Source organism: Polyodon spathula, chromosome 8 (genome assembly GCF_017654505.1).
Source record: "Polyodon spathula isolate WHYD16114869_AA chromosome 8, ASM1765450v1, whole genome shotgun sequence".
Taxonomy (NCBI): domain Eukaryota; kingdom Metazoa; phylum Chordata; class Actinopteri; order Acipenseriformes; family Polyodontidae; genus Polyodon; species Polyodon spathula.
The window spans coordinates 13,572,181-13,597,339 of record NC_054541.1 but is presented as its reverse complement, the minus strand read 5'-3'; the positions used below and the strand labels follow the sequence as shown (position 1 = coordinate 13,597,339).

The 25,159-nt window shown below is 41.7% G+C and overlaps 1 protein-coding gene across 2 annotated transcripts; it reads right to left on the bottom strand.

Annotated features, from left to right (window-relative positions):
- Window positions 1-12,783: 12,783 nt before the first annotated feature.
- LOC121319469 (syndecan-4-like) lies at window positions 12,784-24,391 on the bottom strand. 2 transcript variants are annotated; one of them, XM_041256917.1, is made up of 5 exons: window positions 24,063-24,391; window positions 14,828-15,008; window positions 14,344-14,420; window positions 14,014-14,206; window positions 12,784-13,655 (listed from the first exon to the last, which is right to left on the bottom strand). In XM_041256917.1, exons 1-5 carry the CDS (start codon window positions 24,120-24,122, stop codon window positions 13,504-13,506), a joined length of 663 nt encoding a protein of 220 aa, XP_041112851.1. In that variant the 5' UTR covers window positions 24,123-24,391; the 3' UTR covers window positions 12,784-13,503. The 2 variants fall into 2 exon arrangements, with proteins under 2 accessions (XP_041112851.1, XP_041112852.1); XM_041256918.1 differs by having other exon boundaries at window positions 14,828-15,005; window positions 24,063-24,385.
- Window positions 24,392-25,159: the final 768 nt, after the last annotated feature.

The window sequence follows — 25,159 nt, the reverse complement described above, 5'->3', positions numbered from 1 at the left end:
CACTTGGACCTGAATTCCAGATTCTAACCCAGGAGGATAAACGTAGGATGATCTTGAGAATCAGCCCGCTGCGCCTCCTTATCCATGTCAAAGAGATCACACCCCTCTTCCCCCTATTCGCTGGGTCTGTCTCTTCTCTTGTTTGTCAATTACCAGTAATTACTCTCTGGCCCCAAACAGTGAAACAAGCCTGACATGCTCTGAAGTTTCCCCAGTGCAGGTGATTGTGCTCATTCACACGCCTCTGCTAATCGCTTCACACCAGGCTGAGCGTGGTGAGGTGTGAAGACAGCTCCTTCAGCTACAGAAAGGGAGGTTCCTGCAGTCCGGCTGCACTCTCAAAGGGAAATCTAACATGAGTGGAGACAACCATGCTTCAAAGAGAAAGAGTTTTGTCATTCAGAGACCAGGTGAGGCTAACCCAGTGCACTGCACCAGCTGTTTACAGGAAGGGAAAACTCTTCCGTGATGGAAAAGCTAGACCTTCTCATTGCTTGGTCAAGCTTTGCCATGATTTAACTGGGATTCAGCACTAGTTTAGATTTTTTTTACTATGGTATATCCCAGTACTTCTATCCACAATAAAACTATTACTTAAAATTATCTTAAAAGAAGACTTAGAAGAGGATGCTGGTAAGGGTGCTTGCTGTCTTATTCAGCAGCTGGCAATGAAAACTGAATACTGTTTACCTGCCATAATCCCCTTCATTAGCTGATAAGAGCTTGATCTCGCTCTGCATTTCTATGAGCTCACTACCTTGTACGTCTGATTTGAGCCAGCTCTGTATTTCTTTTAATATCATTAGGTTGTACTGTGCTCTGCTTATCAATTGGGTGTGGCCGCTATGTTTTTAAGTGTGGTATTTACAGTTGTATGTGAAAGTAGCTTTAATCAAGGAAAAATGTAAATCTCCATCCAAAACACATTGTTAGGAAGCGGAAGAGGAGAGTCACACAGTAGTGCACTTATTGAGGGAAAGGGATGGGTTTCTGTAGTGACTCTTGTCAACAGAAATAAATGCTCTCTTCCACAGCTTAGGAATGCATTGGTTTGACAAAGAAAACATGTTTTGTATGTTTGGTGCTTTGCAACTGTGGGTGACGAGAGATGATTCAGAGTCTGTTTTTGTGGTCTGATTCAAGCTGTGTCATTTGCGTTTGGATTTTATGGTTGCACTTCACTTTCAGGGGGTTTGTAATTGCACTGTAGTTACACACAACAAGTAGCAGCGCGTTTTATTGCAAAATAAAGAAAAAAAAGTTGCCTGCAGTTGCTGGAGTCTTCTGTGATTTCAACGTGTTTACATGCGTTGGTTGTGTGTTTATAATTATAATCAATTATAATGCAATTATACTTAGAGACACACTTAATAAAACGATGCAGAGTTTAACCATATAAGAAATCAATCACCCTGTGTAAAAACACTGGTAGAGGATTTGTGCTGTGTGTCTATCCACCAGTAGATGAATAATTGCTTTTAATTGCAATGTCTTTGAGAACGGTGCCTAACAAGAGTGGTTTGAACATTAATCTGATGATCAGACTACTCTGGAGTGGTGCTCACAGGATCATTAAGAGGCACATGGCAGACCTCACTCTCAAGTAAATGACGGAGCAGAAAAACATTACATAAGACATCTCACGCAGGAGTATTAGTTCTGTGTGTCTGCTGTTCGATCCCCCCTCCCCCAGCCCCCCCATCATATATACACTGCTCTCCAACAAGTGTGGGGATAGCAAGGAGAGACTTCAAGCACAGAGGATTCATATTGAAAATGGCAGAACGCTGCAGGAGCAAACTGCTGCCAAACTATATTGCTAACAACCCTTAATTGATCAGTGCTGGGGCCGAGGCTGCTGTATTGGCTGAAGAGAAGCACTTGCAGGTGATCTACACACCCAGGGCTGGCTGTAACCCTGCAGTGGATGACTATAATGAACCTGTTGCATTCACAGAGGAGCACGACACTCACCCTGCTGGGAAGGGGAGGCTTTTCTCAGCGATAGTTTTGTGCTCACCCCTCACTGTGGAAAGCGCTACATGTCTGTGTTTGAAGTCCTGTCAATAAACAGCTGAGGAGGGTAGTGAACCAAGTCCTGATTGGCTGAGAAGGATCTGGTGTTTCATGTGGTCTTTGGATTCTTGTAGCTGATTCTTATCAAGATGTGAGCGAGTGCTGCTGTATTGTTTTAAAAGAGAAAGGAAGTGAAGATGACCCTGTCTGATCTTGAGCGAGGTAGGGAGTAGGGGCTCTTTGATCAAGCAGTGGAAACAAGTGCAGTGCAATCTTTAACATGCCCCGAGCACATGGCAATGTCTTCATGTGGCTTATCTAAAGGACAGCACCTCCAGTACAGCCTGTTAGTGGATTAAGTGTGCAGCCTATGCTATGCTGCATGAAGGGTTTAGCCTTCTAATATAGCAGCTCGAAAGTCATGGCCATACAGCTGCCCTTAATCAAACTACTGCATTGGAAATGTAATGCCACGGCAGTGCCAGCAGCCAGAAAAATAGATCAGATTTAAAAGATACAGCAGTTGGTTTGCTGTAATTATTGTAACCCTTTAAGTTACAAAGGGACAGATGTGCCCCACAAAAAACAATGGAGCTAACTTTGTTATTATTGATGAGGTGCACAAAACAGTGTTTAAAATTCCCGACCGGTTGGATCTGCTCATCCTAATTGTCAGTTTCCTCCTCGTGCTACTTGAGTCATATTCAGATGTACTTTAAGAAGAAACCATTTGAACAACAACCATTGAATTCCTTGTGTGCCTGAAGGGATTAAAGAATTTTAAAACATTGTGTTTTTATATATATTAGTGATTGTAGAGGCCTGTTGGATAAGACTATCACACCATCGCACACTGAAACAAACAGCTCATTGTTAATGCTGCTGGTTTTGTTCACTATCATAGTTCAGACCCTGAACAGAATCCTAGACAGTATGTCCACAGCGCTTGACAGGTAAACACAAGGAACCATGGAGGAAGCCAGGCTGACGGACGGAACGACTCGCTCCCACTCCCTTTATCACAAGGGATTATTCACAATGAGCTGGACGACTGGAGCTCAGATCAAGCCCAGTGATTCAATTGTTCATGCGATTTGCTGCTATCAGTCTAATCAGTACTATCAATGCTTTCCACACGCCTTTTATTGTATTTCTACTCTCTAGATGCCTTGCTGTTTTTCCATTCCTGAAGGTTCTATATAATCCCGAAGGAGATATATATATGCAATAATTATTTTAGTCCAGTCTTAGGAACAGTGTGTAACATAATATGTAGTTTGAGATACACATTTTAAAGCACATTTGTATGCCAGGATTATAAAAATAACAGGCTCCGTCTCCTTGCAGAATCCCAATTATTAAAACCTTTGCATTCTGTTATAATTGTACATTACATATAAAAAAAAACTGAGACGGTGCTTTATTCTTCCAGGCAGGCGAAAGGCACAGAGGTGCAACTTACTGTGAAGCCTTGTTTTTTTGGCTATGGTAATGAATTGTTTAATTCAAGTTATCGAACTTCCTTTGTGCCTTCCCTTGTAAAGGGTAGTTTTCCAATGCTTTTCCCGTGGTCATGCCATGCACTTCCCGTAGTTTACCATGGTTTGTTGTGCTTTTTAATATGCTTTACCATAGCTCTACGTGCTTTACAATGTGTACCTATGCTTTGCAATGTTTTCAGTCTGCTTGACTACACTTTGCTTTTTATCTTGCTATGGGAAGCTTTCCGAAGGGTTGTTACCTGTTCCCAACTTCCTGTTTAATATAAGCCAGTGGTAACTGTGTTTGTTGAAGCTAGCTGCTCCAGAGGAGAGGCGCAGTGTTCTGCACACATGTTGCTTCCCTCCTCTGTTTAGTCATTCAATGTGCGGCTGCTGTCCTGAGGGGGGTTTCTGTTAATGACTTCAAGCTTGCTCTCTGCGGAGGCTTCCTGGATAAACAGTATTGTGTAATAAAGGAACAGGAAAATAAAGAAATCAACCCAAACAGCATGACCGTGTGAGCTGGGCCAAAACGGTGATCCTTCTCCAGATGACACGCTGCTGAATCACCATAACAAGCTTGTTGGACAGATAAAGACTCTAATTAATAGCAGCAGAATTACAATCCTTCCGCCTCAAATTATTGGCAATAATTAACGCTAAGCACCCTGCGGGTGTTATTTTCATGTCAGCGCATCATGCTCTCCAATGATCTCAAACCAGGAATTGACAGACTGGGTTAACCATGCCTGCTAATTACAGATTCAAACTCAAACTGCATCTAATTGTTTATGTGCAGCATGCAGCCATGCAGCCTCTCTGCACACAGGGATATACACAGTGCGGTATATAGAATATACACAGTGCGGTATATAGAATATACACAGTGTGGTATGTAGAATATACACAGTGCGGTATGTAGAATATACACAGTGCGGTATGTAGAATATACACAGTGCGGTATATAGAATATACACAGTGCGGTATGTAGAATATACACAGGTATGTAGAATATACACAGTGCGGTATATAGAATATACACAGTATATAGAATATACACAGTGCGGTATGTAGAATATACACAGTGCGGTATGTAGAATATACACAGTGCGGTATATAGAATATACACAGTGCGGTATATAGAATATACACAGTGCGGTATATAGAATATACACAGTGCGGTATATAGAATATACACAGTGCGGTATATAGAATATACACAGTGAATATACACAGTGCGGTATATAGAATATACACAGTGCGGTATATAGAATATACACAGTGCGGTATATAGAATATACACAGTGTGGTATGTAGAATATACACAGTACGGTATGTAGAATATACACAGTGCGGTATATAGTATACACAGTGCGGTAGAATATACACAGTGCGGTATATAGAATATACACAGGTATATAGAATATACACAGTGTGGTATGTAGAATATACACAGTGTAGAATATACACAGGTATGAATAGAATATACACAGTACGGTATATAGAATATACACAGTGTGGTATGTAGAATATACACAGTGCGGTATGTAGAATATACACAGTGCGGTATGTAGAATATACACAGTGCGGTATGTAGAATATACACAGTGTGGTATGTAGAATATACACAGTACGGTATGTAGAATATACACAGTGTGGTATGTAGAATATACACAGTACGGTATGTAGAATATAGACAGTGTGGTATGTAGAATATACACAGTGCGGTATGTAGAATATACACAGTACATCACTCTGGTTGAAGGGGTGGGTATATCAATCTGGACCACTCATCCTCAACAATAACCATTACATACACGTACAGCATACGAAGGTGGCTTCCAATGTATTAGAAATATTCGGTTTCAGTTTAACCCCTCTTGGGTGGATACGTTTTGATAGATGTGCTGGAAGGGCTGATTTATTTAAGGGCAAGCCATGCTGCCCAAACCCACTGTACTGTAGTATTGAAAGTATCTGGGAGGCTGTGCTCTCTTCTCAGGGGTGTGAAGTCTGGCACTTTGGAAATGGAGACATACTGCTCTAGTGAACACAGAACAGAGCAAGCCATTGAGAAAAGATTAGAAAAAGACAAATCGTGTTTATTGCTGAAATTTCCTTGGCAGCCAATGCCAGGAAGCATGACGGAGATCTGGTCTCAATACAGTCAGCTGCAATAGTTGCATTCCTGGAGTCTCTGCCTGGTCTGCTGGAGCCAGTGAAGGCCCTGATTTGATCTTGTGTTCCCCTCCACTAGCAGCACGCAGAGGACTTGTTGACACAGCACTGCACCCGGATTGAACACGGGGGTGAACTTGAAAAAAGCTTGCCCGAGGTGGTAGTTATAAATAAACAAGAGCGCTTGGCTGCAGGTACCTGCTGTTGCTACCCACCGTGTTTGCACAGGCTCCACGGTAAATATAAACTCCAACTATCCAGCTAAACAAACATCACCTGTGTGCTGATGGCGTGTAACATGATATCACTGCCAGCCAATCAGGTACCAGCTCTGGCAGCCTCCCGCTCCATGCTGGGTCTCGTTTGTGTTCAAGCTCTCCCCAGAACAGGTTGTACAATATAGTACTCGTTCACTAGAGCAGCACTCTGGAATCTGGCATGCACTGCTATTCATCCATCAGAGGTATCCTAGAGTTAAAGCTCTCCTTGAAAAACAGCAATATCTGAGTATACTCTGATAAATAACACAGTATAGTTTCATGCTTCAGTGTAAGGGTGTGTAATAAACAATCATGCATCTACCACTGGGCAGGCTCTTCCATCCCGTGGGTTTGGGGTATATGTTGAGGGTCTGGAACCAACTCCCCAGTAATGTTGTTGAAGCTGACACCCTGGGATCCTTCAAGAAGCTGCTTGATGAGATTCTGGGATCAATAAGCTACTAACAGCCAAATAAGCAAGATGGGCCGAATGGCCTCCTCTCGTTTGTAAAGTTTCTTATTTTCTTATGTTCTTATGTTTGGTTAAAGGTCAATTCCACGGTATTTCACAATAAACAAAAAGGTATGTCATATACCCAGCGACTTGCATGGTTTAAACCCTCAGGACAGGTATGGAAAAGATATGTTAAACACAAAGCAGGGTTGATGTGCAACACAAGCATAGTAAACCATGCAAGCACTGTGCAAATTCACCTTGCAGACTTCCTAAGAGCAATGCTGCTGCTCATGCTCCCTCAGATTCAGTATTGCACTTCCCAAAACTGTTTGGTGCATCCACTGCATCCGCTTCCATTGTTCTTTCTTGCTATGCTATTAAACTTAAAGTAAACCCATTTTAGTCCTGAACCAGTAAATTAAATGTGTCCATTTAACCACTGACTTGGCATGACTTCCCATGGTGCAATGCTTGTCCTTTGTTGCTAAATGACATCTGGTTTTTTTTCTTGAAAACTTTCGAAAACAAGGGGTTTATAGTATGTGACAAACCCATCTAAACAGTGACTCATAAAGTGTATGTCGCTCACACGCCTCTATTACTAACGTTGTAAATGATTGCAGTAATACCAGGAAACTAGACTGCGCTGACGTAGTAATTACAATAAGAGTTTGACTCTAAATTATTATATGGTTCATACTGTGGGCTGTTCCACAGGAATCCACGAGAGTCCTAATGATAGCTAAATTCCTTGTATTGATCCATTTCAAAGTGTGTGATGAAGACGTAATTGGGTCAGAAGCACGTTTTCTGGTCTTATGGAGTTCTGATTTGATCCCGTTGACACTCTGATCTGGGAAGATTTTAGGGAGAGATCATGTGAGATTATTTATTGCCTAACTACCTGGAAATTGTGGCAATCAAGGAGATTCCACGAAAGCTGTTGCCTGGAGTAAGGCTTCCTAAAGAAAATATTAAAGTATAAAACTTCCTGAGTAACATTACACTTTCCCACGGATCTTCACACACTTCACTGGAACTGCCCAGAAGTTTGGTCTGTACATTCTTGCATGTGTGAAAGGGATTGTGGGACCAGACTTCTTCAGTTATCCTTGAACTGACAAACCTTTGAGAAAGACCTTTAACTGAAAACACTCTTCAGCTGAACACCTAGTTAAATAACAGTGGAAACACCGCAAACTTTCATCCACCAATCAGCAAACTGCATCAGAGGGCACCAGCACACGTTCAATGAAAACATTCAGAAAGTTTTACTTAGTAGTAAAGTCTAAAAGAGCTCATGGCAATAAGACCCTGATAGGAACATGATTACAATCCTTCTGCATGAGATGTTATTTTTCGTAGATGATCTTGCCTGTGTCTTCAGAGCAGTAATGCCCTGAGTTCTATTGAGTAATTCTGACCGGAATTCCACACCCACAACTGGATTCCCATAGTTCCTGGGGAATACACACACACACACACACACAATTTTCAATAAATAAATAAATGGTTGTTGTTTGATTGAAAGTGATTGTTTTCATGATCTCAGGCTCCACCTATTCCTTACCGCTATCCCCCATGACGCTCACAATAGCAATGCACTGACTGTTACTGCACCCAGGAGAAGAGATAACTAAGCCGAGATAACACTCATGAGGACAACATGTGCAGTTACTACTCTGTGTAATAAGTGAGTCAAAACAGCAGCTGCAGGGTCTGCTTGTACCACTAACAGAGGCTACTGTGAATAAGAGTTCAGGCTTACATGCACGGGGAAGCGAAGGGGAAGAACACACACAAACAAGCACAGCAATCACAGTGTTGGCTCCAGACTTACAAAGAATGAATACAATGCATCTTGGATTTTCATGAAACTGTAATCAAATAAACTCCAACAACTTTGGCTACAGTTTTGTGAATTAAGCTACACTTCATTAATGATAGAAAATACCTCATTCAAGCCTTAAAGGTTTCATAAGAGACCTGTGGATTTGGCAATAGGATACCAAGTCTGTCGTCTTGATCCCAGTGCAGGGTGTCAGTGAAGCCAAGGGCTGTGTCTCAGAATGTACCCGGTTATCAGAGGGCTTATTTAGTCAGCATTGTAGGCTGTATCCCATGTGAGCGCATTGGAGAGGATGTGAGTCATGGCCAGCCAATCCAGTTCTCCCGGGATAGACTGGAGGGGGATACAGTCACACTTCAGCTCCAGGGTCCATACATAAAACTCACAAAAGTGTTTTTTTACATGTGAATACATTTTGTGTATGATATCCCCTATTGTGTAAAATAATTCACCGCAGGTTGGACTGGAGTACAGCTTCGGTTGTTCAAACTGTGCATACAAATATAATACAGCACTTTCACAAAAATGCATTCCAATAAACTAAAGGTGTTTTCATTACTTTAGAAGTGTTCCGTATGTTCTATGAACTGGGGGGGGCATCACTGTCCACACGGAAGGATGTGCTGGAATTCTGAGAAACCCTTAACAGTGATTGGTTGATTTCTCATAGGTGGTTTACAATGATGGTTATCAAAAGGCATCCTGGTTTACTGGAACATTGTTGTTGTTGTTTTTTGCTTTGTTTTCTGGGAGTGTGGATAGTCATGATTCTCTCCAACACCACACCCAAATTACAGGGCTCTGTCTTGCCAGGAATGCCTTGCAAAACCCTGATGTGTCCCTCTGTCTCATCACTGCGTCACAGACAGCCAAGGCTAATGGCCAGTCCTGTCTGAAATCCCATTAAAGGACCATGTACTGCTGGATCAAGAGCTCATTATTTCTGGTTCCAAAACTAAAGAAGGCATTGTAAAGTGAATCAGTGAGGTGTGTGTTAGCGGTACACTTGGCTAACCAATGATCAAGAAGGTGTACTGCATTATACTTCACAATATCCAAAGTGGAATGAAGCCGCTGTCCTCATTTCATACACGTGGATCTAATTCAGGCATGCATTTCACTGTCTATCAGCTCGGCACTCTAATGCAATTCCCCCACAGTCCTCAAGGCAGTGGACGAGTTGAGACTCATACAGGTGCCTGTCAGGGATCCTTTTCTGGTCAACAGCTTCAAATAAATACATAATTACATTAAAATGACATCGTGTTTGGCAGCGTTAACGACCAGCTATACTCGTGAGAGCCCACAGGCATTCCTCCCAGGGCTTCAGCGCTACCTCGAGCTCTGCTGGGAGCTCAAACGCTTGGAATATCTTTCCAGTCTCCTGGGATCCCAGTGTTCTCACTGCACTCATGTGATGAGAAGCGGACTTGGGAAGACACAGCATTTCTGGTCAATGATCTGGTCATTCAGTTCACCTTTGCAAACTTCAATGCACACCAGAAAGACTAGTACTTGACTCACAGTTTAAGCACACATCCTTGCACAGACTGTCTATCATTTTATAATTAGGGACTAAAAGTAGCACTGAAGGGTCTAAAAGTCCTTCTCTCAAGCATATAGTTTTCCAGCATGTGATTGGAATGCTCTACAGGATGGAGCAGCTATAAACGTAGAGGTATTTACTCCTTCCACCTGAAAAAAGAGCCTGTTCACAACTCAGCTGCTATGGGGTAAAGCAAGGAGCAGTAAAAAAATTCCACTGCGTAATTATCTTTCCCGAATCACAGCAGCTGCCTGCAGGGATGGTTCAGCGGGTGTTTAACACTGAACTCTGTTGTTTACCTCAGTCTCGTCTGCTGTGTGGAAATCCCCACAGCACTCACCCAGCTGTTCGCTGCCAAGACATTTGAAATCTGTGTTATTAAGTTACTAGGTGGATCCAACCTTCTCGGATACACAGCAGGTACCCTTTTTTATTTGTATTTCCTTCATATAAAACAAGGTTGATCACCTGGACAGTTTGGGGAAATTCAGGTCTTTTTCAAACTCACATCACAAAGCATTCAGTCATAACAACTTCTTTTTTTTATTATAGAATAAAAACATCAAGCATTTAGTTAACCTGAACAGATCCAGACTAAGCAATATAGTCATTTTAGAAATCAGTAGGTTTAGGTGAAGATGTGATGAAATCTGAAGCCTTCAGCTATCCCTGCAGGAACACAGACACCAGGCTGACTCCAGCATTCCAGAACAGGAACTCTGGAACAAACACTAGAACATCCAAACTGGAAATGCATTCAGAGGGAGACATGTTTGTTATGATCATGAAAGGTACTTTATACACATCAGCACATGGAGAACATGCTGTGTCCTAAATAAACCTTCAACCCTTGTGATGGCAGCCTCTCTGCCCTCTGGTTTAATGTGTAATGCATGAACTGTCACCTGCAAACACATTCAATTGCAGTGCTGTAGGTGCAATGCAGCTGAGGCCAGTCTCCTTGGCACAGTTTCTTTCCCCGCCCTGTACCTCAAGTCCCTGAGCGAAGGCATATGCACTGGCCCACTGAGTTAACAAACTAAACGAACATTGCAACATTCCACACAAGTTACTTATTAACAGCAGATTGGCGCTCATGTCAGCAGCTACACTAGCTTCCATCTTTGCATATCCCGAGAAGTTTTTCAGAAGGCAGATTTTCCTGTGCAATGTCCCCGATGTTGCAGCAGTGAATAAGGAGCAAGTGAGCGCTCTAGGAAAATTGTTTCTCATTAGTGGTTTTCTCTGGGTTATTTGTGGGGAGGGAAAAGGAGGATTTCGTGGTACATTTCCTCAACACTGGAACAGGAGGTGGTCAGCTGTTTCAGTCATTGAGTAACCCTGGAGCGGGTGTAATATATGTGTTAATATAATTCAGCTGTAACTGTATCAATATAGAGTTGGAATTTTTTTTTTTTTTTTTTTTTTTTTTTTTTTAAATAAACTTTGAAGGGAAAGTGTATTGAAAAAAATAGAGGTTTTATTAGTACAACACAGAACCCAGTTATAGACAGTTTACTGCATGTAGATTCAGAATTCAATTGAACAAGAAAAAACAGACAATAGGAGCCCAGATGTCTCAGTTCCAATAAGAATCGGCTTGATATACCCTCAATGCACTTTAAAAATAAAAAAAATAATCCAACACATAAGACAGGAGCAGAGTAAACCGATCTTTAATAAAAAGAAAAAAAAAACAAAACAAAAAAAAAAAACAGAAATGAAATACGATTACAGTATGTACAGAAGGGGGGGGGGGGGGGACAATCCAAAAAAAAAAAAAAAAAAAAAAAAAAAACACAAAACAAACAGGAGGGCAAGACAACACATCTCCAGAGTGGGGAAGGGACAGCAGTATTTACAATCACATGTATCTCACTACAAACACTACGTTCTTCTGTACCAAAATATATAGCTTTATTGACAGGTATGTGAAATGGAAATACCTTCATGATTTGGTCTAACGGGTGTAAAAGCCCCTTCCTTTGTTCATTTGAAATAATTAAAATTTTGCAGCGTGCATCAGGGATGTACGCTAGATGCAGTTAGCAGGGTTAGTTTATGGGAGAGAAAAAACAAAGAAACAGTTTCCACCCCTGTATTGTGCTTAAGGGAGAAGGACAATTCAATCTTTTAGTAATAAGGTTAGCAATACCAACGAGGCTGTCCATTCGATAAAGCCACCAACACAGATTTAAAACGAGAAATTATTTCTCACTTTAACTTTTAGGAACAACCTGTGGAAACAGTTTAAAAAAAAAAAAAAAAAAAAAAAGTAGGATTCTCTCTCATAACGGCCATAGCTAATATGAACAAAGTTGTAAAAGACACCAATAAATAATAACCAGTCTAAATATCCCTGCTAAAAAAATATATATGTTGAAATCTCAGTTACTTTATAGTACCAGAATGACAGAAACACGTTACATTTTAAGAAGCAGATTGAATGGCAGCAGATCAGTGCTGTTAGCTTAACCGAAGTCAGTAACGTGCGGCAGGCTCTTGGGGTTAACCCTTCACCTCCCACAACAATATGTTAAGACCCTGCATTCTGAATGATGAGTCACATCACTACAGAATAGTGTTTCATATCCGGTTTGAAAGAGCAGCATGTTTACTATGAGCATGGCACACGGGTCACTTAAGCTACAATTAAATACAAAATAGTAAATTATAAAAGCCCTGAAGTTATATTTCTTTCCTTCTACAAAATATACTGCTTACAGTAACAGTTAATTAAATCAAAACACTTACAATATAAAAACTGTTATAAAACTATTTCTGAACATTTGAAAAGTCTACTAGTCTATAGTATATAAAATTATACAACATCTTGGAGGAGGGGGTGTAATGCTCCCCATACTAAAAAGAAACCAAAAAAAAGCAATACAATAATTTTGAATAGTTAAATTAATACAAAACAATATTTATTTAGGGAATTTCTACAAACCTTAAAAAAAAACAAAAAAGTCTAAACAGCACAGCATTTTTAATAAAATAAAAAAGGAGCAGAAGCACTCTCCATGGGTACATTCCAGAAGAGGTTGTAGTCAACCCAGGGAGGCCTACAACAAATCCAATTCTAAGCAGCTGTGAAACATGCGGCCAAAACATTTGCAACATTGACATTTAAAAAAAAAAAAAAAAAGTGGCTTTTCTTAACTTTAAACATTTGGTATACACGGTCTGTGGAGACCCTGCTCCGAGTAGCCTCGTGGAATGGGGGTCCATTTCCTTCAAGAAACAAATGCTACTAGCACTGTGCAACAGCACCAGAGCTGGATACTTTATTTGGTCTATCAGGGCGAACTCCTGACAATTTCATGAAAGCTCTTTTGCGTCATATTAGTGTCGAGACAAAGTTGCTGGAAAAACAAAACAAAAAGGGGCCTAAAACAAATGATCAAAGACTTGCAACCTCACCTCTGGGCATTCTTTAAAACATGTTCTTTATCTAATACTTTCACCCGCCCCGCCCCCACCCTCAAGTGGCTACAGTAGCAACAGCCCCAAACGACGACACCCTTTAGGTCACTTCTGTTTGAAAATTCTAAACTTGTTGATTCTCTTTTGTTGTAGTTGTTTCATCTCCTGCAATCTATTTTAATTGTTTTAAGCACGACCAAGTCTGAAGTTTGTTGCTTCAGCATATAAGTAGCAGAGAAAGTCTTTCCCGGGAGCTGGAGGCTCCTCTGTTATGAAGTCCATAGCGGGCTCTATGCGTAGATCTCGGCTGTGGGGGCTTTCGTGTAGATGGGCTTCTTGGCGAGTTCGTAGCTTCCTTCATCCTTCTTCTTCATGCGGTGGATGAGGAGAATGACGAGGAGGACGGCGAAGACCAAGCCAACGACACCCCCGGCGATCAGAGCTGCAAAAGGAGACAAGGGAAACTTACATTCCTGAGGAACAGAACAATTCAAAATGGCAGACGTTTCGAGGATCAGGGCCAGATGGGTTTTAAAAGCCAAATCCATCTGGGTAAGTTTATCTGGAACCTAGAACACAATTCCTTACATTTGTGCACATGACGCTTTAGAGTGCTTTGAGAATGAAGTAGTTGCACTGTTACTGTATGTATGGATGAATTGGATTGGTTACAGTGCATACAACATCGCTTGTCCATAGCAGTTTGCCATTTCAGGAGCCACCTTACACTATATAAAAAAAAAAAAGTTGCATAAAAAAAAAAAAAAAAAAAAAAAAAAAAAGAAGGACAACAAAATTACCTGCTAAGACCTCTGTTCTTTCAAACACACTCTCGTTTGAAGTGCTTGCCATGAGCACGTTGGTGTCGACCTCATGGCTGGGCACCTTGCTCCTCACCCCCACCTCGTTCTGGGAGACCAGCTCTTTGTCATTCACCTCGTTCGTGCCGACAGTCCTCTCGTCTTCAGGGATTCTGTTGCTGTTAAAGTCCGGCTGCTCAAAACACACACAAAGAAACAGTGTTTGACACAGACCTGCATACATACAATAAAAAACACAAGGACCATTCAAGAGCCATGGTCTTTTAAAAAGGTTCTCTTCAACATGCCATAGTTCACTCGTGAACTCACCTGAGACTTTGAATCCACGTCATTGTAGTCTTTGGGATTCTCAATTACAACTTCATCTTCCTCCTCCTCCTCCTCATCTACAGAAGAAACAAACAAGTTAGGAGGCGAGCTTCACAAACTCAGAGTCATGTTTGTTCAAAAGCTTAAGCAACAAAGCAAAACCACCAGCCTGGCAATAACACACCAATCACAAGTGGTCTAAAGGAAATCGTCTGGCTGGTGCCTTTACTGCAGCTGCCACCAAGCTGTTATTTATTGGGCACAAAGAAATATGTTAAAGGGGGCAGGATCAAAGAATCCAGGAAAATGCCTGCAGCAATGTCCAAAACCAGGGAAAAACTTAATCTAAGTCAAGGAGACAAGCACTACTGCATTCTTTGGCACACTGACATAAAAACGTCAATCCGAGTTTTGCACATAGAAATAGATATAGAAAAGCATTATATTCAGGTTCACGTCGTAAGAGAGAGAGAGGGAGATTTACCTTTATCGCCGGAACCAGAGCCATCGTAGTCCTCATTGTCTTCATCATCATCATAAGTGTCAAGATCGTCCTGGTTCATGAAGCCGAAGTCTGAGCTGTTGGGAGAGTCACCCGAGGAGACCTCAAGGTCCTCATCCGATTTCTGTTCGGAAGGGAACCATGTTTCTGTCTCCCTCACCTGCTGATCAGAAACAAACAGAAAAAGAAAACAAAAATAGAAGTTTAGAGACCTTTCAGATTTCGCTAAAGTGTATCACGTCACCCTCTCAAAACACAAAGAGGTAGAATGACATGATCCATCTGAGTGATTGCGTGCTTGTCGCATTTGTAAACGCAGGGAGACTATTCAAAAGCAAGCTAATCTTGCCCTCGAGAGTGTTACCACGCTGGGCTGTGTGAACAAGCTTCTTAAATACATAGGAGCTAGTTAATGTCATGCTTTCTAATCCTACAAGCAAAGGAGAGGTCACTGCGGGTCAGGCAGGAACAGGAAGTCATCAGGGTAACCTTTAAGTCTCACATCTGTTACAGCAATAATGGGCTCTGGAAACAGGAAATGGAACACTGTGCTCTCCAGGTCAGGCAGTAATGAAGGTTTCATGTTAGTAGCAGGAATGCCAGTATGTGCTACTGGAGGGGAAGACTTCCTAATGCACAAATTATAAAGGAAGGGACAGTTTGTGGTTGATGTATGAAAGCATTAAGAAAAAAAAAGTTAATAGATCTATAAAATTTCAGAAGACATGGGTTAAAGGATTCAAAACACACAAGACTGTTATAAGATTTGAAAAACCAACTCTACAGTACGTTTAGACCACACTCACTCTCGAGTATTAAATACAAGCTATTAACTTAGCAGTTCTTAGCCCCCATTTAATACAGTCAGCGTTTAATTAATGCCTTTTATGGGCCACGTTTCTTCACTGGTCGGGAAAGGCTAAAATCCTTTAAAGCGATACTTCCTTCCACATATTTGTAGTTTTCATTTCAGACAGCAAATACAACTTCCACACAGACACCCTGCCTGCCAGGTCCCTGTACACTGAACCTCCTCCTCCGAAACAATGAAATTATCAGCAGGGATAGAGCCCCGTCACTCCCCTGGTCACATTAACATACTGAGCAAGACTGGCATTAAATCAGCAAGCCTGTGAACAAGGAAATTAAACCAGAGACAAAGACTCATTGTTCACAACAAAGAGAATTCCAGAAGGTACACTTGACCAGAACCTGTTTGGGTCCGGGTATTCCTTCGCTCCGGGAGATTTGACTGGCTCACCAGAATGCTTAGCTAGACAAGCGGTCGACTATACTCTTGAACGGCCCCTGGCTTGGGTTTTGGAAATACCTGCCCCTCTCCGCTTAACGAGCAAGCGCCCATTAAATTACATCAACCAACCCAATGCGAATGATTGAGACGATGCAGCAGCAGTTACGACACTTCTCTGCTTTACAATCACATCCCTGCTTGGCTTGCAACCTGCTGGTTGAACTGATCAGAAGACGACAAATGGGGTCTGTAGTAACTCTTCACACGAAGTAACTTTCCAGAAAGATTACCCTCTGGAGACAGCAAGTTCAATGGCTTCAGCGTCCTTCATCGAAAGAGGACGTGTGTGGATTAGTTTACTTCCGAGTGGAGTGCTCTTTCCTTTCCTGCTGGGGGCATGCTGCAGTTAGGTGGAGCTCTCTGTCCTAGTCCTGTACACAGGGCTGCAGTGTTGAAAGAGTGGATATAAAGAGAGAGGCCCGTCTGAGCAAAGGCATGCTGGAAGGGATTTATTGTCCCCCTTTCCAACATCAGTAAAAACACAGGATGAAGGAAGTCTGTGAAATCAAGCCCCTTTGAAAGGTTTCATGTCAAACAAAGATCTTCTGCAGTGTGTCTGATTAGAACTTGTTATACAATTTACAACCAAAAAAAAAATAAGACCAAAGCTATGCCACCCATCTTCCTTGAGAAGGCATCCAGTAGCTGGCTGCAGAGGGCACACCCAATGGGAGCAAGTAAAGGGATGTCAACATGGGCTGGAGTCAACAGTTCTCAAACCCCTCCTTGCTTCGTTTCTTTGGAAATCCCTTGTTTAAACCTGGTTTCACTCGATTTGCTGCCAGAGACTCCTGGTTTACTCACGGCTTGCTCAGTTCCTAAACACCTCCCTAGACAAGCAATGCGAGTCACAGATCCGCTGAGACTCACCAACATGCACTACTCAGACAGAGTGTCTGCAGACGGGGCCCATTAAATCTTTCACAAGTGTGAATGCCAGAATGAATAGGATCATTAGAAATAGGGCTCCGATAGCTTCCCTTTGACCCATATCACCCTCAATGCATAAAACAGAGCTGCCTATTATACGTTTTCCCGAGATCCATCCTGATCAAGCCTTTCTACAGGGAAACAAACTTGTGGGTAGAGCATTTATCTGAGCCAATTAGAGCAACTAAAAGCAAAATAAAACTGACAGACTCCCATCAGAGTGCATGGAAGGAGTCTTGCATTTTTAATGAAGATTACTGGCCTTTAACTGAGCGCCTAAGGCAATGACAGAGGGTTTTAACAATCTTGTGAAAAGGGTCCAAGTGCTCCTTCAGTCTGAAACAGAAGGGTTACTGAAACTGCCAACTAAGCAAGCATCAAACTCAGTGCTCAAAAGTTTATTTAAAAATAAATAAAAATTATTTTGCAAGTGGAACTAAACTCTGATGTTCTATTGTATTGTTTTGCTGGTCCCTTGTTGGAAGATTACACACACACTTCTTGTTCACACCAGGCACACAGTGTTTCGCGACCGCCTCTCCGCACATCTGGGAACTTCCCTGAAACACCTACTCATTCCAATAGAACCCCCCCCAGTGCCTCAGAGATGGAAAACATCTGGAGGCCCTTCCTGCTTTGTTACATCAGAAATCAGGAAAGGGAACATCCTGTTGTACAGGTTGAGACTGGTTTTAAAAAAAAATTTTTTTTTAAAAATGAGCTTCAACCAATTTACTGTATTAATACAATTCAGGACATTTCAGACAAAAGCCTTTTGCCCGACACGCCCTAAGAGAAGTAATTTAACACCGCAGTTCTACCTCCTTTCAAAACACATACCTATACACACATGTATTTGAATATGTCTTGACATATACATGTATTTGAATTGCCCTTTTGTGTTTTGTGGTCTATCCTTAGAAAGCCTGCGCACGCTGCATGGAGAGACCGGCTTTAGATCAGATCACTTAAGCAAAACGAGCCCAGCCACACCTCCCCAAAGAGCACGAAAGTGATTCAGTTTGGAAGATCGCTGCAGTGCTGTGACAGTCCAGTCCATGAAGGGTTAAAGCTGCTTCCCAGTGCTCTCCACAGACTGCCTGTGAAAGTGCAGAGTGAATCTGAGCAGCCTGCACTCCTGCCCTGAGCTCACCGCACACACACATTCAGGACCATTGTTACACAGTCTACCTCATGTTCAGTAACTTAATTAACTGGAGCATTTTTTTTTTTTTTACTTAGTCATTTCAAGTTTGAAAGTACTTTGCATGAACGCTGTTGAGTTCAAGAAGTTGCCCAGCCAAAACTTTTTTTTTTTTTTTTTTTTTTTACACATTGTGTGCATATACTTATTCTAAAAATAGAAAGTTAACATGGTACATTTATACATGCATTAGTCACTGAAGACAATCTTTGTAAATTGGGGGTTTTCCCAAGAGAAAGACATCTCGGCTCTTTTGCTCTTACTGTGCAATACTGTATATCCTGTGTGGGAGTCGCTTCACACATTTGAAACATGAGTCATGCCAGTCTATTCCTCCTCCAGCGACGGCTGTGGGTGATCTTGTAAACAGTCAGCGACCGAGGGGATTTACATGCACGAGTTCACTCGCCTGCCCTGTACTTCCCCGTTTCCTCGATTCTTATTAATTCAGCTACAGCGGCCCAAGCCATTTCACCATTTCCGATAACCCATTTGATTGTAATGACATTGCAAAGAATCAAAACAGGCACATGTTTGCAGTACAGGAGAGTAAACGAGTAGCAGGCTTGTAACAGAAGTGCTGCCAAGTTACTGTTGAGCTGGATGGCAGATGCTTTTTGTTCAGGGGCCACCCGGGGCGCACTCTTCCACCATTGTAAGCCTTTTGATATGTAAATCAGCCCATAACCGTCAGGTGGAAGTCTTTGTTTAGAATGTCAAGAACCAGGAATAGCAACTGGGATTGAAATGCAAAGCACAGTTGGGGAAGCTGTTAAAAGCATCCTCAAAAAACAACCCATGGCAGGGCAAGACTTTAGGAAGTGGACATACAATCTTCAAGAGGGTCCTATTCAATGAACACAAACCAAGGCGATTGTTTATACCAGACAAACACAGTGGTGTGTTCACTTCCACAGAGCCTCAACCTCCATCTGTCTGGGGCTGGCTCTGTCTGCTTCAACACCGCAATGAATGTGTGCTGCCTCCTCTCTAGCAAGGGAGCACACATGTTTAGCAATGCACCCCTCTACAGTGTCTGGCAATCACACTTTCAGTCATTAATCACTAATCCCAAACTGTCTTACAAGAAAAGAAATCGACATAACTGCTAAAATGCACATGGGATTCTGTGCACCAGACCCTCCAAAAAGTCTTACAAAACACCACAGGGACCCCCACCCCAACATGCAAATCCCTCCCATCTGCCATCTGAGGATAATGACCCTTGACTCTCATCCCATCACTTCTACCATTTAGAGCACTGGTAGAAGCACTCATTTTACTGAGGGGAATAAAAGTGGTTTACAGTATTATTCAACGATCAAATGGTTTATAATCACTGATTATAAAAAGACCCATTTCGTTATATACTCTATAAAATCAGGAATAGAGCCAAATGCAGCGAACCGGTTTGTTTGCTCCACAACATGCAACAGAAGTTCTCCAAATGCCGTTCAGGCAGCCACAGCACAAATTGCCCAGCCGAGTTGTACTGTACTGGGGAATCACGTTGCAGTCCTTCCTGGTCAAACTTAATTACATCAGCCGCTCCCTCCCCTGCTGGCACCAGAACCAACTGGATTTGGCACGCACATTGCATCTTCAGTGGATAAACGGTTCAGCTCTGCAGTGAACGCAGCCTCTGCTTTTAGAAGCTACTCTTATTTCGCTTGTTCTAGCCTTTTCACAGAGGAGGACTCCATTTTTAAAAAAAATTAAAAAGCTTAGTTTGAAACCGCAAAGTCGAAGCGATGTAGGTCTGATTGGAGGGGTTGGCAAGTATTCACTTAAAAACAACAAAAAAAACCAAGATAAAATGGCAGAAGCACAAGAAACTGGCGAGACGTTTGAACAATTGAATACCTTCCTATAATTATTACAATATGGTTTGTCAAAATGTCATCAAGCCTTTGGACGCGATTTGCTTTACCTAGAAAGGATGACCTCTCCTCTCTTGTAGAGCTCTGATTTTATACTGTGGAGACAAGCTGCAGTGCAACACGAATACAAGAGAAATGCCTTGAACCCCCTCGTGCAAGGCATGGTACCCCCCCCCCCACACCCCCACCCCCACCCCCCATGGTCGTGCTGGGGGTCGGTGTTTATTCAGCGGGCTGTGGGGAAGCAGAATCTCCACTTTTACCTCGGGGTCAGCACGACGTACCGTGGCTCCCCGACGAATAAAACCCTTCGTCCAGATCCTTGGCGGAAGAAGAAACAGACTTCACGTCCCACGTTTGCCGGGAATGAGGAACAGTAGTTCTTTTAGTTGACCGTTTAGAGACCAGGAACAGGTGTTTATTTCAGGGGAGTCTGTGGAGCATGGATACCACTTTACAAAAAGCCCTTGTCCCATGCTGAGGGGTAGAGACATGCTTTTCTGACCCAGAACACTGGCTTCAGTATCTCCTTCCTTGGGCTTGGTCCTCTCCATTGGCTACGCCTGGGTGGTAGATGAATAAAAGTCCAAGAACTGGGCAGGAACAAAACTCCAGGATCCTCTGAAAACAGAGCTTTCATTTTCTAGGCTTTGAAACAGACTTCCAGTCGAAACGTTTGTTTTGGAATGCATTCAACTTTTTTTAGTTCTTCTAAATGCAGCACTAAGGAGTGTTTAAGAGTCAGAGACCACTTTCTTGACCAGAAAGTCTTCACTCCAAATCGTTCTTTCTACTTCAGAAACTTTGTTTCATGCAGAGGCTGGTAGAGAGTCACAGGCTGTTTCTTGCACATGTTTGAGTTGGAAATGGTTCTCTTTCCTTTCAGCAAGAATAATTGAGCTTAAAAAATGACAATTTGAAGGAGATATAATTGAGAATATAGCCCCCCCAAAGTTTCTCAATCACAAGCAGAAAAAAAGTTTTAAAACCCATGAACAGAGCCAAAGCACAAACCTGCCACAGTGAATTTAAAAGGCAGCTCTGGGTTTTCTCTGTACACATTTTAATCTCTGGAAGAAGACTTCACTGTTGATCTCTACACGGTTACTCTGTTCCCTCACAGTTTTGAACACGTGATTAACTTTGTGTTAATTCAAGGTTAGGTGCTGCAGTGAGTCCTTCTCTCTACTAGAACATTCCTGGCTTTTTTCTTGTGTTCTGAAAAAAAACTTTCTGGAACAAAACCGAGAGGCAAATCCTACTCATGGGAAAACTAAACGAAAGCATTAAAAAAAAAAAAAAAAAAAAAAAGAGAGATTTGAACACGAAGCCTCCCTCAGAAAAGGCACTAAGTCCTACATAAGGTGATGGCAAGGGCAGTCCTGGTCCCTATTCATTTAGGATACAAATCAGTTTATTCTGCATGGTGAATCGTCTTCAACTTTTCTAAAAATCGCTATTAAGAGACACCACCGCAAAAAGAAAAGCAGCCCCCTATGCTAGCATTCCTGCTGTAAACGGGATTTTATAGCCCAGTGGACAGCAATGCTACAACCTTCATTATACCCTAGTGAAAAGTATTTATCATGTTCTCCCTGCAGCCTTTCACTGGCATTGAACCCTGCCCAGAAAACACACACACGAGAGTGAAGGATTTCAAGCGTCAATCTCAAAGGCCCACATTCCACCGGGACATGTGAAATAACACAGCGCCTCCCGATAGCAACGGGCAACAGCTTGAAGGTCAAAGAGGGAGTGAACAGAGGGGGGCTTTCCCCATTATGACTTTATATTAAAAACACACAGAGAATGATTTGTACGAGACAAGGACGGAAGAGGAAAACTTCAAAAAAGTGAAGAACAACAACAATGAGGAGGAGAGCTGATCGGGTGAAGCGGTCTTGCATTGCTGATGTTTAAGACACATCTACTGGGGTTCAGGGGGTTATTGCAAGGGGGCAAACACAAAGTCAGACTGATTATTCAACTGTTGAGAGAGACCGTTCCTGTATACAAGAAAGGCAATCAACCACCTAATTGAAAAAAAATCAAATGGAGGGGGTAAAAAAAAGAAACACTCCATTTACATCCGTTCAAGTGTGTGAAATCCCTAAAGGGGTCCGATAGAGGTCGACAAAGGTCAAATTCCACAGGAACAATTTAGAAAGAAAGAAAAGGGAAGGAGAAGAGCCTCTGCATGGTTCTGAGGGATTCCACAGACTATTCCTGGCAAAACATTACAAATCCAAACCACAACGCTGCTCTTTGTGACAAACCCTTTCTAGATCCATCAAAAAGGGAAGAAATAACATCATCCAAGAAAACCCTGAAACAACTCCAGTGGAATATTGCCTCCTAGAATGCATTCATAGCAGAGTAAATAAATAACTGATCTATTCTTCAGAAGTATAACTCTGTTTAGTCCTCGTGGGGCTGCTTCACGTACTACTGAATGTATCCTGAATGCACAGAGCACATGGACAATCTCCACAGAGCTAAATCCATTCTCAAATCAGGCCAGGCCTCAATAAGCCTGTCACATTCAATAGCAGATTAGGCTCTGAACCCTATCTGGACAGCACACCTATCCCAAGGGCATAATGAAAGCTGCCTCTTCATTGCTTTCGTCCCTGGGCAGAGCCAGCCACAAGCCACCAGGATCCACTCCCAAACATTCCTAAATAACAACGATGTCCCAACTGTCACGCTCACCACTCTCTCCGATTAGCCTATTGTGGGTAGTGCTGTTCTCAGGACGCAATATAACCGGTGGTTCAGTCTGTTTTATGGCACTGGCACCATATGGCAAAATTAGGAGAATGTAATTATACTGCCTTCACTAAGAGAAGAAAATACCCCCTCCCTCATCTTTTCTTGACTGAAATGTAATCCAAAAATTTCAGAATAGTACAGAGTCCAAAAGGAAAAATGGGATTATCATTAATGTCTCAGTTTTTCAGAACAGAAACGCAGACACACACACACACACACAGGTATAATTAAAAATCACCCAACATGTTAAAAAGTAAAGTCGGGATTTCCAAATATGGTAACCACTGCCTTGAATTACATCACAAACGCGTCACAGCATAAAGTATGCATGTTAATTCCATGATCCTTTTCTCAATGTGCCCCTCGACCCGCTAACAAATACATACATTTTATAATGTATCCTTGTTCATATATTTAAAGATGCAAGACCGGATTCTAATCAGACAGCTACATTCTCAGAGCACGTTTCTGATCATGAATGTGAAATGCTAGTCTCTCTCCCTCAGTATGGCGTTGCAATCAATCTTTATAAAACACTCAACTTGCCTAAATGGTGTGAAAGTTTCACTTGTGTGGAGTCAATGGTTCAAGCATAGCGCCTAAACTCATTCCACACACACAGTTAAGATGATACACACAAAGTTACAATGTAACCAACTTCCCAAGACCAAAAAAAAAAAAAAAAAAAAAACAGGCGCATACATCTAGAAAACTTGAAAGCCAGCGGTCCGCAGTTGTGGGTGGAAGGTTTTGTTTGTTTTACAGTGCCGTATTAACACCAAGTTATCATCTTTCTCGCTGCTGGGACAATCAGCATGTTTGTGTAACTACGCTGTTCCCTAGTCCTGGTCCTGAATACATGCGATCAAACTATTAACTATTGGTAATTAAACAAAACAGACAAACTCGTGTTAGTTTAGTTACACATTCCAGTATCACATCATTCAATTTGTCGTATAAAACTTGCAAATAGCGTGTTTTCTTCTGTTACAAAGTGTCGCGATTTGCATTAACCAAGAGGACCGCATTTGAGAAGCCAAAACACAGCTTGAGACGAATTCACTGTAGTTAATGATAAAATGTAAATATAATACATACACACACACACGTTGCACTTACCGATTCAGTGTAAACCGATCCTAGGAAAAATAAGACGAGAAGTGCACAGAGTTTTTGCATTTTCCAACAATGTTCTGTATCAGCAAAAATAAAAAAAAATATTGCCTTTGACTTCTTTTTAAACAGACTAAATAAAGTCGAATATTAAAGGTGGTCTGATGTGTGTTCGTCTATACTGTGGTTTATTTCCGAGGGTTTTTTGTTTTAATTAGTTCTTCTAGTTTAACTTGTGCAATATTCCTTGCGTCTTTCTGGCTTGCTTTCTTCCTTGATCTTAATGAATTACAGCACGCAAGACCTCTGAGTTTTATACACTCCGCCTCCTCTGAGACGGGCCAATCAGCACACGCTGAAAAAGGGAAACGCCAGCTTTTTCAGTGCGATGTTTTCTGTTTCTAATTCCAATGGTCATTTTCCACACGACACGAAGTAACGATCTCGATTTAAAAAAAAAAAAAAACAACAACAACAACAACCCACAACCGTTTCTATTACAAGATTCCGGTTTTAGTGAACGAGGTTTGTTCAAATATTGAAAAAAGTTTTTTATGTTTTGTAGCCTGTACCATGAGCTTCATATTGATAAAAATATATGGCATTGATAAGTTATAAAAACTGACAATAGTAAATGTGTATAGTTAACATTTGAACACAATCGATTCCTATGGTGTTTGATCCACCTTGCTAATTATATTTCCATGTTAAACATGTTTGTTTTTATCAAAAATGAATAAATGTTCGTGTCTTTCCGTTTCGTGTCTAGCACAAAAAGCTGAATGGCTGAGTTTTTTTCCCGGTTATAAATATTTAAATCCGTGTAAAAAAAAGTTTTCTTGCCGAGTTAAAACAACATTTACATTTTTTTTCCAAGAAAAACTATAATGACGACAGCTTCCGGAAAGCAGCGTTCTGTGCAAGCCGAGTCTCGTCCCGAGGGGAGAGTGGAAAGTACGTTGCGGAAATGTCAACAAGGTGTCGCCTCACGCTTTCTACACGTTTTTATTCGATTACCTGTCATGTTTCACTTGTAATCGATCTATCTAACTTCACTGTTTCGAGCTTTTACAGTGTACTAGGCTACAGGTAAAACATAAATA

Coding starts and splice junctions, on each gene's coding strand:
- LOC121319469 (XM_041256917.1), bottom strand. CDS start 24,122: ATGCAAAAACTCTGTGCACTTCTCGTCTTATTTTTCCTAGGATCGGTT. Junction 14,421..14,827: donor CTCTGGTTCCGGCGATAAAG/GTAAATCTCCCT, acceptor TTTCTTCTGTAG/ATGAGGAGGAGGAGGAGGAA. Junction 13,656..14,013: donor AAGAACAGAGGTCTTAGCAG/GTAATTTTGTTG, acceptor CTCCTTTTGCAG/CTCTGATCGCCGGGGGTGTC.